The sequence below is a fragment of the Chrysemys picta genome, chromosome 7 (genome assembly GCF_011386835.1).
Source record: "Chrysemys picta bellii isolate R12L10 chromosome 7, ASM1138683v2, whole genome shotgun sequence".
In the NCBI taxonomy this organism is placed as follows: Eukaryota; Metazoa; Chordata; order Testudines; family Emydidae; genus Chrysemys; species Chrysemys picta.
The window spans coordinates 37117565-37130232 of NC_088797.1; the positions used below are offsets into that span (position 1 = coordinate 37117565).

At 47.0% G+C, this 12668-nt stretch overlaps 1 protein-coding gene across 21 annotated transcripts in view; it reads left to right on the forward strand.

The window, feature by feature from the left end:
• Positions 1 to 12668, forward strand: part of IQSEC1 (IQ motif and Sec7 domain ArfGEF 1) — a 683881-nt gene that overhangs the window by 450543 nt on the left and 220670 nt on the right. Inside the window, exon 1 of one of the 21 annotated variants that reach the window (XM_065551197.1) lies at positions 4990 to 5190. The exons of 18 other annotated variants lie outside the window; for them this stretch is intronic. In XM_065551197.1, the coding sequence (XP_065407269.1) occupies positions 5123 to 5190 (68 nt within the window). In that variant the 5' untranslated portion in view covers positions 4990 to 5122. Of the gene's footprint in view, positions 1 to 4989; positions 5191 to 12668 lie in introns of those variants that run through there. 2 more of the 21 variants (XM_008165512.4, XM_065551206.1) reach the window with 2 other exon arrangements.

A 12668-nucleotide genomic window follows, 5' to 3' on the forward strand; every position in this document is an offset into this window, starting at 1 on the left:
AGGGGGCTGATGAACATGGGCCTAGAGTTGCTGGTCCTTAGCATCTCTCAGGATCAGGCCCTTGGTTTCTAGGGCAGAGTGGCTGTAGGACTCATGGAAGAGCAATAGACTTTCCCAGACAACAATTTTCTAAAAACAACCCTCACCCCCATCCCCGCCACCACCCGCATTTGCTGTATTGATTTGCTCAATATGTCAGTGTGCGAGAAGATTGTCACTTATTGCAGTTGTTACAGTAGATTATGATCGATGTATGAAATGGAAAAGCCATGTCTAATGTCCGTAAGATAGACGTGGTGCCGGGGGGACCCTTCTGTATTCTGGCATATCCTGACTGGTGTCATCTGATGAAAGAGAGTAAGTCTTCAAAAAAAATTAAATCATTTGATATGCTCTTCTCCATTGTGTTTCAGGCTTACGAACATCAGGGGGAACTAAAGTCAAGGAAACTAAATAGCCAAGACAAAAGGCACTTAGCTGTCACTGCTGCCAAAATCTCTCCCCGAATAAGATTTTAAAAATAAGTGAGAATAAAGACCAAAGGAAAATGCACAGTTTAGGTTATCAGTCCATTGTCACAGCTGAGAGAAAGAGAAGACACAATGGATGTGGCTTAATTAGGCCACAACTTTATTCACTTAACTTACGTTGGAACAACCAGCAATAAATTGTACCATGCAGGTAGGTCTTCATTATTTCCTTAATCATTTATACTTATTTGGGAGGGCTGCCATCAGCCCTCCTGCTTCCCATCCTGGTTCTGGCAGCCTGTTGTTGGGACCCCACCAGCATCCCTTTGTATGAGGGTTAAGAGGGTCTGGGAAAAAGTGGGGAGGTTGTCACCCCTGCTCTACCAGATATTACAGCCCCAATCCCCTTTTCTTAATTTCCTTAGGAGATGTCTCCCCACAAACCCTCATCCATCTCCTGTTTATTCTTGTACCATATCCCTTCTGCAACAAATACTTGCACAGGATATCTGCCAAACCTGTTGCCTACTCTGTTGCAGCATTATTGATCTAACCGCTATCCCTGTCTCTACTGGGTCCCTAACCAGCTGTGGGGAAACCCACCCCACCTGATGAATGTGACAGTGCAGGAAAAATTCCTTCCAGCCTACAAGGAGCAAGGTGACTAGCCCAGCGCCCACAGCCAATCATAGAAACCCAGTTCTACTCTGACCCTGTGGGTGGGCCTGAGATGTAGAGAGAGAATTCCTACCAAGGTACACTGGGTATAAATACCTCCTCCACTCAGGCACGTACTGAGCCAGTTTTTCCTCAAACTTGGTCCTACCATTTCCCTTTCCTCCCTAGCTTTGTTCTGGTAAGTTCCCCTTCCTCCCTCATCACACTTACTTTGACTGCAGCTCCTTAAAGAGCTTCTTTCTATAGCTAGACAAAGACTTACTCAGCTGTAGTGAGCACATGCTCTCTTTGTTGTCCTTTCTCTCTCGACCCTATAGCAAGGGTACAATTTACCAAGAAGCAGACTACAAAACAAGGCAAACACAGGGTCTTCTTAGGGTATGTACAACATGCCTCAGATGGCAGGTGACCAGGATTTATCACCGAATTTGGTCCACTGGTTGGCTCATTAGCTTGACTGGGCTGGGTACTGATGGGGAGTGACGTGTGGGGGTCAAATCAGCCAGAGGTTTTGTTAATCACCAGTTCACAATAAGAGAATGCCTTGTGTACAGAGGTTGTTGTGCGTTGGTAATCTGCAACAGCTGTTGTGGGATCAGTTGCACTGATCGACAAATGTTGCTGGGGCAATGATTGAACACGGCAGTGTGCTGGCCTCCTTCAGTGAAGCCTTGCCAAGCAGATGCCAGCAGGTATTAAGCATACCTCTGAAATGTCCCTCATGCACTCCCAAAGTTACCTACATTCCACACAGATTTAGTGACCTCTGAAATCTATTGTAGAAAATTATTTACATCAGAAATAAAAATAAATAACTCATTAAACTGTAGAAAGTGTTATTAACCCCAGAAGAATAAATCCCACAGCATTCTAACTTTCCTGTGTGTGTGTGTGTGTGTGTGTGTGTGTGTGTGTGTGTGTGCATATCCCTCATTTGATATCTTTGTCACACACTGAGTCCCAAATGTGGGTGTTGGCAGGTTGAGGACAATGAGAATTCCACTGCTTGCAAAGTGCATGTGCCTGAGCGGACAGTTACTTCATTTGCCTGAGACCTCATTGTGAGTTAGTGACACAGCTGGGAATGCAACCCAGATGTCCTGAGTACCAGTCCATAAGACCATAGTCCTTCCCTTCTGTGGTGTACACTGTACTAGCAAAGTGCAGCAATGGCAGGAGTTAACATCTAAGCTTTATTTATGTTAATATGAGATGATGTAGTGATATGTTACACATTGTTCTTATATGACATTACCTGGAACAGAATTATCTGCACAGTGAAAAGCACTCAGTGGTTCGAGCATTGGCCTGCTAAATCCAGGGTTGTGAGTTCAATCCTTGGGCTATTTAGGGATCTGGGGCAAAAATCTGTCTGGGGATTGGTCCTGCTTTGAGCAGAGGAGTTGGACTAGATGACCTCTTGAGGTCCCTTCCAACCCTGACGTTCTATGAATGTTTAAAACAACTCAATGGGGAAAAAAACCTTTTCTCATGATGGATCTCAATCTGGTATCTTTCTAAATCTGGCTTTGTAGCTAGTATTTCTAATGCACTTCTCACTGCAGCATCTAGATCTTCTGCTCTCTCTACTTTCATAGATCCCCCATTGATGTGACCAGGTCAGCTTATTAAAGATGTTACAATATCGCAATTTAGATCCAAGAGGAGAATGTAGCCTAATTTTGTGTCTTCCTGAACATGTAAATGATAGAGATACAAAAATAGAACAAGTAGAGGCACAAAGAGATTCCAATAGAGGTAGAGAGCTAAGAATTCCCCCAAGCTGCACAATACCCCCAATAGAACACAAGAAAAAGGGATAGGTATCTATCTTGTACAATGTATAAAATATATTTGTTAAATAAGCTATCCAGATGCAAAAGAACAATTCCATCTTGTAGGCATGACATGTGTCAAGTTTGTAAATTAAGAAGATGGACTAGATCACACACGAAAGCTTATGCTCTAATACGTCTGTTAGTCTATAAGGTGCCACAGGACTCTTTGTCACTATTAACATAACCATTTAAAATGGTCTTTCTGCATTGGAAGGACACCATACAACTTCATCATACAGACCAACTGGATCTAGTCCAACAGACGTAGTGGAGCATAAGCTTTCGTGGGTGAATAATGAAGTGGGTATTCACCCACGAAAGCTTATGCTCCAATATGTCTGTTAGTCTATAAGGTGTCACAGGACTCCTTGTCGCTTTCTACAGATCCAGACTAACACGGCTACCCCTCTGATATGTTAATAGTGGATCTCCAAGAGTTTTCTGTAGTAAATATATCCAAAGCTGTTGGTTTAAAATGTGTAACATACCTAGTTAGTTAGTTAGTTATTTTGAGAGAAATGACTAACTTGGTCCCAGAATAATTGTTAAGGGACAGTGAAACCGGATAGAATTCAGGATTTTTGACATAACCTGTGAGAGTTATAAGACCAATTTTGTGCACTTTGACTGGATATCTATAGGGCTTTATGCAGCAAGAAACAAAAACAAGGATTGGAGCAGAAAAGCGTGTTTGTTCAAAGAAAAAAGCAGCCTGGACTTAGTTCTTTCTCTCTTTTATAATAACATAAACGTTTGTTTAATGTCTTTCATCCAGAAGGTTCCAAAGCATTTTATTCTTGACCTCTAAGTGGAGGGATAGTGTGATCTGGTTTGGCTGAGCATGAAGCTAGGAGACAGGAACTTCTGAGCCCTAATCCCCATGCTGACACTGACTTGCTGGGTAGCCTTGGGGAAATGAAAACAATGAAAGTAAGATAATACTTACATACAGTATGATTCTTCCAGAGATGTGTCTAGGTTTAATTAAGGTCTGTACAATGCTTTCAACTTGTATAAAGTGCAATATAAATGTTAAAAATAATACCTAGCACTTTTCATCAGTAGATCTCGAAGTGCTTTACAAAGGAGAGAGGCATTGTTATCCCCGTTTTACAGATGGGAAAACTGAGGTATAGGGAGGTGAATTAACTTATCCAAGAGGCCTGCAGCAGAGCCAGAAATAGAACCCACATTTTCTGAGTCCTAATCCAGCAGTCTATCCACTGAGCCACACTGTATTATTAGAATACTGTGAGAAAAACCTGTAAGCTTGACATTAAAAAGATGTCAGTGGAAATATTTAATTTTGTTGCTATATCAGGAATTGTAGGTTAGCCCTTCGGTTGGGACTGTTGTGTTTAGAATTTTGGAGGGGTGTCTGTAGCCATGCAAAATAAATTTAAATTGGCCTTTTCCAGATCAAGACGTCTCAGCACAATAAAAGAATCTCATGTGCACAAAGAATAGCTTTTTTCCCTTTTATTCAGACGTTACCATTTCTGTTTTGAAAATTTAACTTACAAGCTAAGTCTCATAGTTGCTATAGTCTCTATTGAAAGTTCATGTTTGCTGTGTGTGTTCATGTACGGCTTTGGAAAATGACTCATTGCTTCTTTTGGCACTAAAAAAGTTTATTACATTAGACAAGTAAGAAATTTTGCAGACAGTTGGGAGTTTATACAGTCTCAACAATATGATTTAGGGTGTATTTGGTAAGCACTTGCAGGTCTAGTAAATGATATTCAGGGGCCCTACAGTCAGACTGCTTTTTAGAGTGGAATAAACTAAGCTCATTTTTTCTAGGGTACTACGTAGGTTTTCCTCACTTGACAATTTGGGACAATGGCCTGTTACTCTCCAAACAGCCTTTAATAATGTTCTCTGGTTTGCGAGTGATATAAACAACAATTCTTGTACATCATGAAGGAAGTAACTTGAGACCTCAGATGAGAAAGCTGGCTTCCCTCTGCAAGTTAGTTTAAGTGAGTGGAAGTCGAAGGAATCATTTAGAGATGATGATTCAGTGCCTGGCTGCTGCATGAACCTTGGACTAACTTTGTCTTATGCCTGCTGAACTTATTTGTTCCTTACGTTCTTTGGAATTTCTCTGATTTCACAAACACTTCAAAGCACGTCATGAAGGGAGATGGCAGTGCAATTTGGAATCTGATGTGGAAGTACTGCATTTCTGTCAGGACAATCAGGTACAGTAAGACCTCTTTAAAACTTCAGTCCACGGTCAGTCTCTTTAAGTTGCATGTGTTACAAATTGATCTCTTCCAATAGCTGTATTATTTACCCTATATAGTTATCTCTGAGCTATGGGAGATTATCATTAGGTTTGATTCCTCTCTCTGTTTCTCCCCGCAAAACTTTGAATTTATAGTACAGTGTTACAGTAATAAATCTGGAAAGGAAAGTAGCATTTCCCTGCTTTTGGTATCTTGGGAATATTTCCATTTAGCAGCCCATTCTACATGCCGCCGAATGTTGGAATATGAAAGAAATCTTGTTTTATACGTATTTGCCAGTTTCCTATTTTTATTTTGCTCTCTTGAATCACAATTACTGCATGTGCACTTTGCATTCCATAAACAATGTTTGTTTCAGAAAAGGAAAAAGTTAAGATTACAGAATGAAAAGCTGAAGTTGTAAATAGGCAACGCTATTGTACATCAAGCTGAATCGTACCTGTGCATATTATGTGAAAAGGCAGCTTGTTTCAATCCAATGACAGGCTGTGGGTGCTGTGCATCACTGCTCACATTCTTTGAGTGGTTCATATCTGGCATTCTGCGTGGTCCTTGCCAAACTCAGTTGCTGTAGATTCCAGCAGAGTTTATTCTGGGAATGGAACCATTAAAGTGAGACACTCAGTGATTGTGTGTGCTCACAGTGATTAAAATATATATATATATATTTAAACACAGCTAGTCACTTTACTCATTCTATGCTATAATTTCTTTATGCAGCAGGGTTGTATGTTTTGAATGGTGTGTTTTGTGGTGCCAACCTCCCTCAAGGAATCGCATAATCTAAATAATTACTACATTTCACACTGTGTAATTATTCACAGTGCCAAAGAAACAGTCTAGAGCCTGAATTCCTACATGAACTTTCACAACTGAAAAGGGGCTTAGAAGCCTCTTTACCTTGCAGACCCTGACTTCAGACAGCAAGTCCCATGATCCACAACAGTTATAGAAACTGGATTTGTTTGGCAAAACTCTCCTTAATAGTGGATTCAAAGGAGACAAAATCATTCTTAAAGATCATCTGGGTCAGGACTGAGGGCACTGGGATAGTGGCTGTCTGAAACTAACCTGGTTTGTGCGTAAGTATAAGAGCTGCACTCTTCATAGCACAAACATTTGCCCTGACCTCAATAATATTAGAAGTGCTCAAGGAAAGTGCTGTGCAAAATTTACAAGAAAAATACAAGCATATGCTCTTAATAATGCAGAAACTATTAAAAATAACCAGAAGGGTTTCAAAAATCTCTGTGGGCATTTTGGGTGTAGTGGTTGATCTTTTACTCTTTATTTAAAATTCAGCATTCAAGTCATGCTCATCCGTGAATAGCCACTCTTATTTGTTTGCTTCTAAACATTTATTTTTGTTTAGAATATGTAGGTTGAACATCGGGTTAGTTGCTTTCAGCAATGCTTATATGTACCATAGCTTACATTGGCTGCCACGGCTAGTGCAATGCAAAATTAAAGTTCCTCTTTGCATAGCTCTATGAGCATTATTTATGAGGTTTTTGGTTGTTTTAGTAGTTAACTAGAACCTCTTTTCTTCGGAGGTAGTGGGTACTACCTGTGATGGTCAGAGAGTCCAGAGAAAAAATAATATTCCCTTTCAAAAATCCCAACTGCCTTCATAATTTCTCTCTCTGTACCTCATATTATTTTTCTTAAGCAGCCCTCACACCTCATTTTTAGAAATCTGAAAGGTACCACTAACTCTTCCTGTTTGCTTCTTCTTTATCTCCACCAAGTAGCAGCCTCTCTCTCTTTTTCCTCTTCTGCCCAGAGGGCAGCTGCTGCAGGAAATGTGATGGGTTCAGATTTGGAAAATGTGAGGTACCATCTCAGAAGTTTAACCCAGGGTTGAATCATATTATGTCTCAGCACAGCAGGATTCACTTGCAGCAATGTATCATGATGACATATGGGTGTGTCTAGTATTGTCCTGAGTATCTGCAGTTGGGAGAATGCCCTAACCTTCTTGCCACACTGCCAGGTCTCTACACACAATTTTTGGACCAATATCGCTATTTCAGTTCAAGACATGAGGTTTTTATTTTTTGTTTTTAACTGAAATAGCTAAACAGGTACAGCCCCTAGTACAGATGCATTTATGCCAGTATAAATGCATATAGCACCAGTATACCTTGTTCCTCTTCCGCTACAGGATTAAATTATACCGGCATAAGCACCTTTATAATGGCATAAGTGTGTTCATGCTAGGGAGCTTAAGTATTATTAAGTATACTGGGATAGTTAAAGCAGTACAACTTTTGTGGCTAGACAAGCCCTAAATGAGAAATCATAAAAATAAGTCTCTCTGTGAAGGCAAATAATTACTGCTGTTTGACACACTAATGTAGGGTCCTGTCCAGCTCTCATTAAAGTCAATGGAAAGATTACTGTTGACTTTAGTGAAAGCTGGATTGGGTCCTTGTTGCAACTGTCCTTAATTAGAGTGTGAGTGTGTCAGGGGGAAATGCTAATGCATGTGTTTAACTTTCCTACCATGAGAAGGCCCACTGAAATCAATGGTAGCAAAGTTGAGCACCTGCATAAGCATTTGCAGAATCCAGACCTCAGTGTGGTAGTACAGCACTTAGCACAAAGGGGCTCAAACCTGCTTGGAGTCTTTGCACAGTACTGTCATAGAGGAACAATAATAAAACCAGCAGTTCGGTGGTACTTGGAAATATACTGAACTGCCTAATTCATACTTTCTTTTCAACTACAGCAGAACCCACTTAAGGTATGTCTTTCTATGTAGCAATTAGACTCCTGTGGCTGGCCCATGCCAGCTGACTTGAACGCGCAGGCCTCAGACTGTAGGGCTGTTTGATTGCAATGTAGACTTCTGGGCGCAGGCTGGAGCCTAGGCTCTAGGACCCTGTCATGTGGGAGGGTCCCAGAGCTTGAACTGCAGTCCCAGCTGGAAGCTGTATACCACAATTAACCAGCCCCGCAGCCTGAGACCCGTGAGCCCAAGTCAGCTGGCATAGGCCAGCCACGGGTGTCAAATTGTAATGTAGACTTACTTACTTACTGTCTAGCAAAATTCAATAAAGTGAAACTCCTTCCATCTATGAAGAAGTGAAAGGGAAGTCCTGAATTGTTTCAGTAAATTTTTGCTGTGCTTAACATGAAGCTTCAGTCCATTCAGAGGATTACATTCTTGAAATCCACCAAAAGCCCAGCCAACTGGGTTGCATTTCATTGTCCCACACAAGGGGCAGCAGGAGGGGACAAGTTCAGACAAAATCCATTCTCACTATATATGGGCAAGCAAGAGAATTGCAGCTCAGTCCATCTGCATTTGGTACTTCAGGCGACAGAGAGCAGATGCTGATGCTGCTGTTCCTCCATATCCCTTCTAGAAGGGTTCCTGGCTATTGGTTCTGTGTCAGTGATGATTCAGGATCCCCTTTCCTATCCCAGACCCAGTGCTCCCATCCTGCCAGCTGTGACTATGCCAGTGTGGAGTCTACCTCTCTATGCACAAGGAATGCAGAGGCCTCCATGTGGGACTGCTCCACCTATGCTCCCCAGCAAAAGGCTACTACAGGGGGTACATGGCACAGGAGGCCCCCACAAGTCCACAGGTGAATTTTCATTCTTCTTCGAGTGATTGCTCATGTATTCCACTGTAGGTGTGCGTGCTCGCCACATGCACCGGTGCCGGAAGTTTTTCCCTTAGCAGTACCCATAGTGGGGGAGCCCCGCTGCGACCCCAGGAGTGGCGCCTGTATATCGCGCCATAAAGGGGGCTGCGTGCTCCCCCCACCCTCAGTTCATTCTTGCCACCAGTGAAGGTAGTCGGAACTTCTGCTCCAGCAATTGCTATAGTTTCTATCCTTGGTAGTACCTTGATCGTTACTAGTTCTGCAGTTAATAGCCTGGCCCGGGGCATGCCCCGAGCCCCAGGCTTCAAGTCGTGCGACTCCTGTTGCAATTCCATGGCCAGAAGCGATCCACACTCCTAGTGTCTTCGCTTTCTGGGCGAGGCACGCATAAGTGAGCGGTGTAAAATTTGCAAGTCCTTTAAGCCCCAGACTAAACGCGAACGCGAGATCCGACTCCGGGCCCTACTTATGGAATCGGCATTGGCACCAGCGCGTCGACCCGGCGCCAGGCACCGCGTCCTCGGTGTGGAGCAATGCCCCATCCACCAGTCGGCACCGCTCCCCGGCCAAGAAGCAGGGCAAGTCCCAGCAACGCCGAGATAAGGACAGGGGTGAGGCCGGACCTGAGTTGGCCAGCCCACGATCCCCCTTGGGACCCAGACCTCTGACTCGTGCGGAGCAGAGTAGTCCGGCCCCGTCCGTGCACGCCTCACCGGCAATAAGAGTTCCTTCCACGCCGGAGGCAGCCCAGGCGGCGCACAACGTCCTCGTCATGCTGGTACCGAGCGGGCTGCCAGAGCTGGGGCCCCGGTCCCGAGGGAAGCCGCCGTTGGGCAGCTAGCCCTCACTGGCCAGGTCGGTTATTGACGCCTACACTCGATCCGCCGGGCCCTCCCGTAGCCCCCAACAGACCTCCACTCCATTGTTGGGGGTCGCCTGGAAGCGAGTCGCCTGAGTCTTCCTCGACCCAAAGGGGCCGCAGGCGCCGTGACGGAGAACGTCAACGCTCTTCATCCAGTGATAGCAGGTCTCAATGCCACCGGTCATATCACGACGATTGCCATGCTCGGAATGCATCCTGGCACTCACCGGCACTGTGGCGTCGTGCCCGGAGTCACCGACGGGACTCCAGGGATACTACCTCCGACGTCTACTTCTCGTCATCGTCGAGGTTGAAATCCCGGGCCAGGACCCGATGTGGACGGCACCGGTCGAGCCGCTCCTACGGCACTGTGCGCTTCTCGCCTACTTCTGCCTCGGCCCCCAGCCGTCCTTCCCCGGGCCGCATTGTTCCCCAGGAACAGATAACCCTGGTGGGGCCCCAGATGGCGCAGTGGCAAGGGGCGCCATGGCAAGGACCGTGGTGCCAGTGGGCACCGTGGCCCCAGGTGCCCACACCGCCAAGGCCCCGCTCCGTGGCTGGGGCATCCCAAGCCCACTCCGCATCCCCGCCTCGGCACCGAGAGCACTCCTTGGGTGCCGCACCACCGGCACTGGACCCGGATGCAGAGTGTAGCCTGCCGGCACCGCCCAATGCACTAAGGGCCGTCCCAGTCGCCCCGTCGGCACCAGATGAGTCCATAGCGGCACTGCCCCCTCCTTCTCAGGAGGATTTCAAGGCGCACCAGGAGCTCCTCCGGCATGTAGCCACCAATCTACAGCTGCAGGTGGAGGAGATGGAGGAGTCATCTGACAATTTGTTCAACGTCCTCTCCTCCTCGGCACCGGGCCGTGTGGCACTGCCGCTTCACCAGGGGGTGGCCAACATCTCGACTGGTCTATGGCAAACCCCGTCCTCTCTTCCGCTCATCTCTAAGAAGGTGGAACGGAAGTACTTCGTGCCATCAAAGGGGCATGAGTACCTCTATACTCACCCTACACCGAACTCATTGGTGGTGGAGTCAGTCAACCACCGTGAACGGCACGGTCAGCCCGCACCAACCCCTAAGGATAAGGAAGCCAGGAGACTGGACACCTTTTTGGAAAAAAGGTTTATTCCTCTGCCAGTTTCCAGATAAGAGTGGAAAACCACCAAGCACTCCTGAGCAGGTTTGACTTTAACTTGTGGAGCTCTTTGCCAAAATTCGAGTCCTCCCTTCAAGAGCAGAAAAGGAAGGAGTTCAGGGCGCTACTTGATGAGGGTGCGGCGGTAGTGAAAGCAGCTCTCCAGGCTGCCTCGGATGCAGCTGACACGGCGGCTCGTTCGATAGCCACAGCTATCTCCATGACATGGACGTCGTGGCTTTCCCTGTTGGGGCTGTCAGTGGAGTCCCAGGCTCTGATGTAGGACCTGCCATTTGATGGCAAAGCGTTATTTGCAGACCAGACAGACACCCGTCTGCATGGGACGAAGGACTCCCGCACCACCCTGCAGACACTCGGTCTGTATGTCCTGCTGGCCAAGGACAAGCCCAGACTGCAGCCCTTGGCTCCCCCTGCACAGGGCAGATACAAGCCCCCAACCAAGTGGCCTAGGGATCAGAGGCACAGATCTCAGCGTCAGTCCCACTCGGCCCCACACCCCGGACCCTTGAAGGGCAAGAGGCAGGGCAAGAGGCGTTTTTGACTGTTTCCGGGGGGTCACCCGGCCTGTTGCCAAGGAAACCTCCCCCCCCCAATTAATAAAGTTGGGTTTTGGCAACCGTTTATCTGCCTTCAGGGTACATTGGTCCCGTATAACGTTGGACCGGTGGTCCTCAGTACCATCTCCGAGGGGTACAGGCTGCAGTTCGTTTCAACCCCACCGCACCACCCTCCACCCCATGATGCCCTGGGGGACCCGGAGCACACCCTTCTGTTAAGTCTCCCTAGGTGCGGTGGAGAGGGTACCTCAGGAATTCCAGGGCAAAGGGTTTTACTCCCGGTATTTCCTGATCCCGAAGGCGAAAGGCGGGCTCAGGCCCATCCTTGACCTGAGGAACCTCAACCAGTTTCTGGTTCGCTGCAAATTCCATATGGTGTCCCTGGCCTCTATCGTCCCATCCCTGGACCCGGGAGATTGGTTCACAGCCCTGGACCTCCAGGATGTGTACTTCCATATCCACATTTTTGAGGCCCACAGGCACTTCCTACGCTTCCTGGTAGGGACAGACCACTACCAATTTACGGTCCTTCCCTTTGGTCTTTCTACGGCCTGCAGGGTTTTCACCAAATGTATGGCGGGGGTCACAGCCCACCTCAGGAGGATCAGGCTGCAGATCTTCCCCTACCTGGACGACTGGCTGCTCAAGGGCAAGTCTCGGTCCCGGGTGCAGGCACAGGTGGAATTCCTGCTAGACACCTGCACGAGTCTAGGCCTAGTGGTAAACGAGGAGAAATCCACGTTAGTCCCGGTTCAGCGAATACACTTCATCGGGGCACTGTTAGACTCTCTGGGGGCCACGGCCTCACTCCCCCGGGACAGGTTCGAGACACTCAAAGGTCTCATCGCCTTGGTCACGGCCTTCCCTCTGATGACGGCACATATGTGCCTTCAGATCCTAGGCCATATGGCAGCATGCACCTTCGTGGTGTGACATGCCAGGCTCAGGATGAGGCCCCTCCAACTCTGGCTGGCCTCCCAGTACTCCCAGGCCAGGGACGGACACCACGCTGCCACCCTATATAGTGGCCTACCTGCAATGATGGTCCCTCCCGAGCAACATGCTCCAGGGTATCCCCTTCCGGGAGCCCCCTCCCTCACTAGATCTGATATCGGACGCTTCAGACCTGGGATGGGGATCCCATGTGGGGAACTTCAGGACCCAGGGCAGATGGTTGCCTTTGGAATTGTCCCTGCACATAAATATCAGGGAACTCAGGACGGTACGCCTG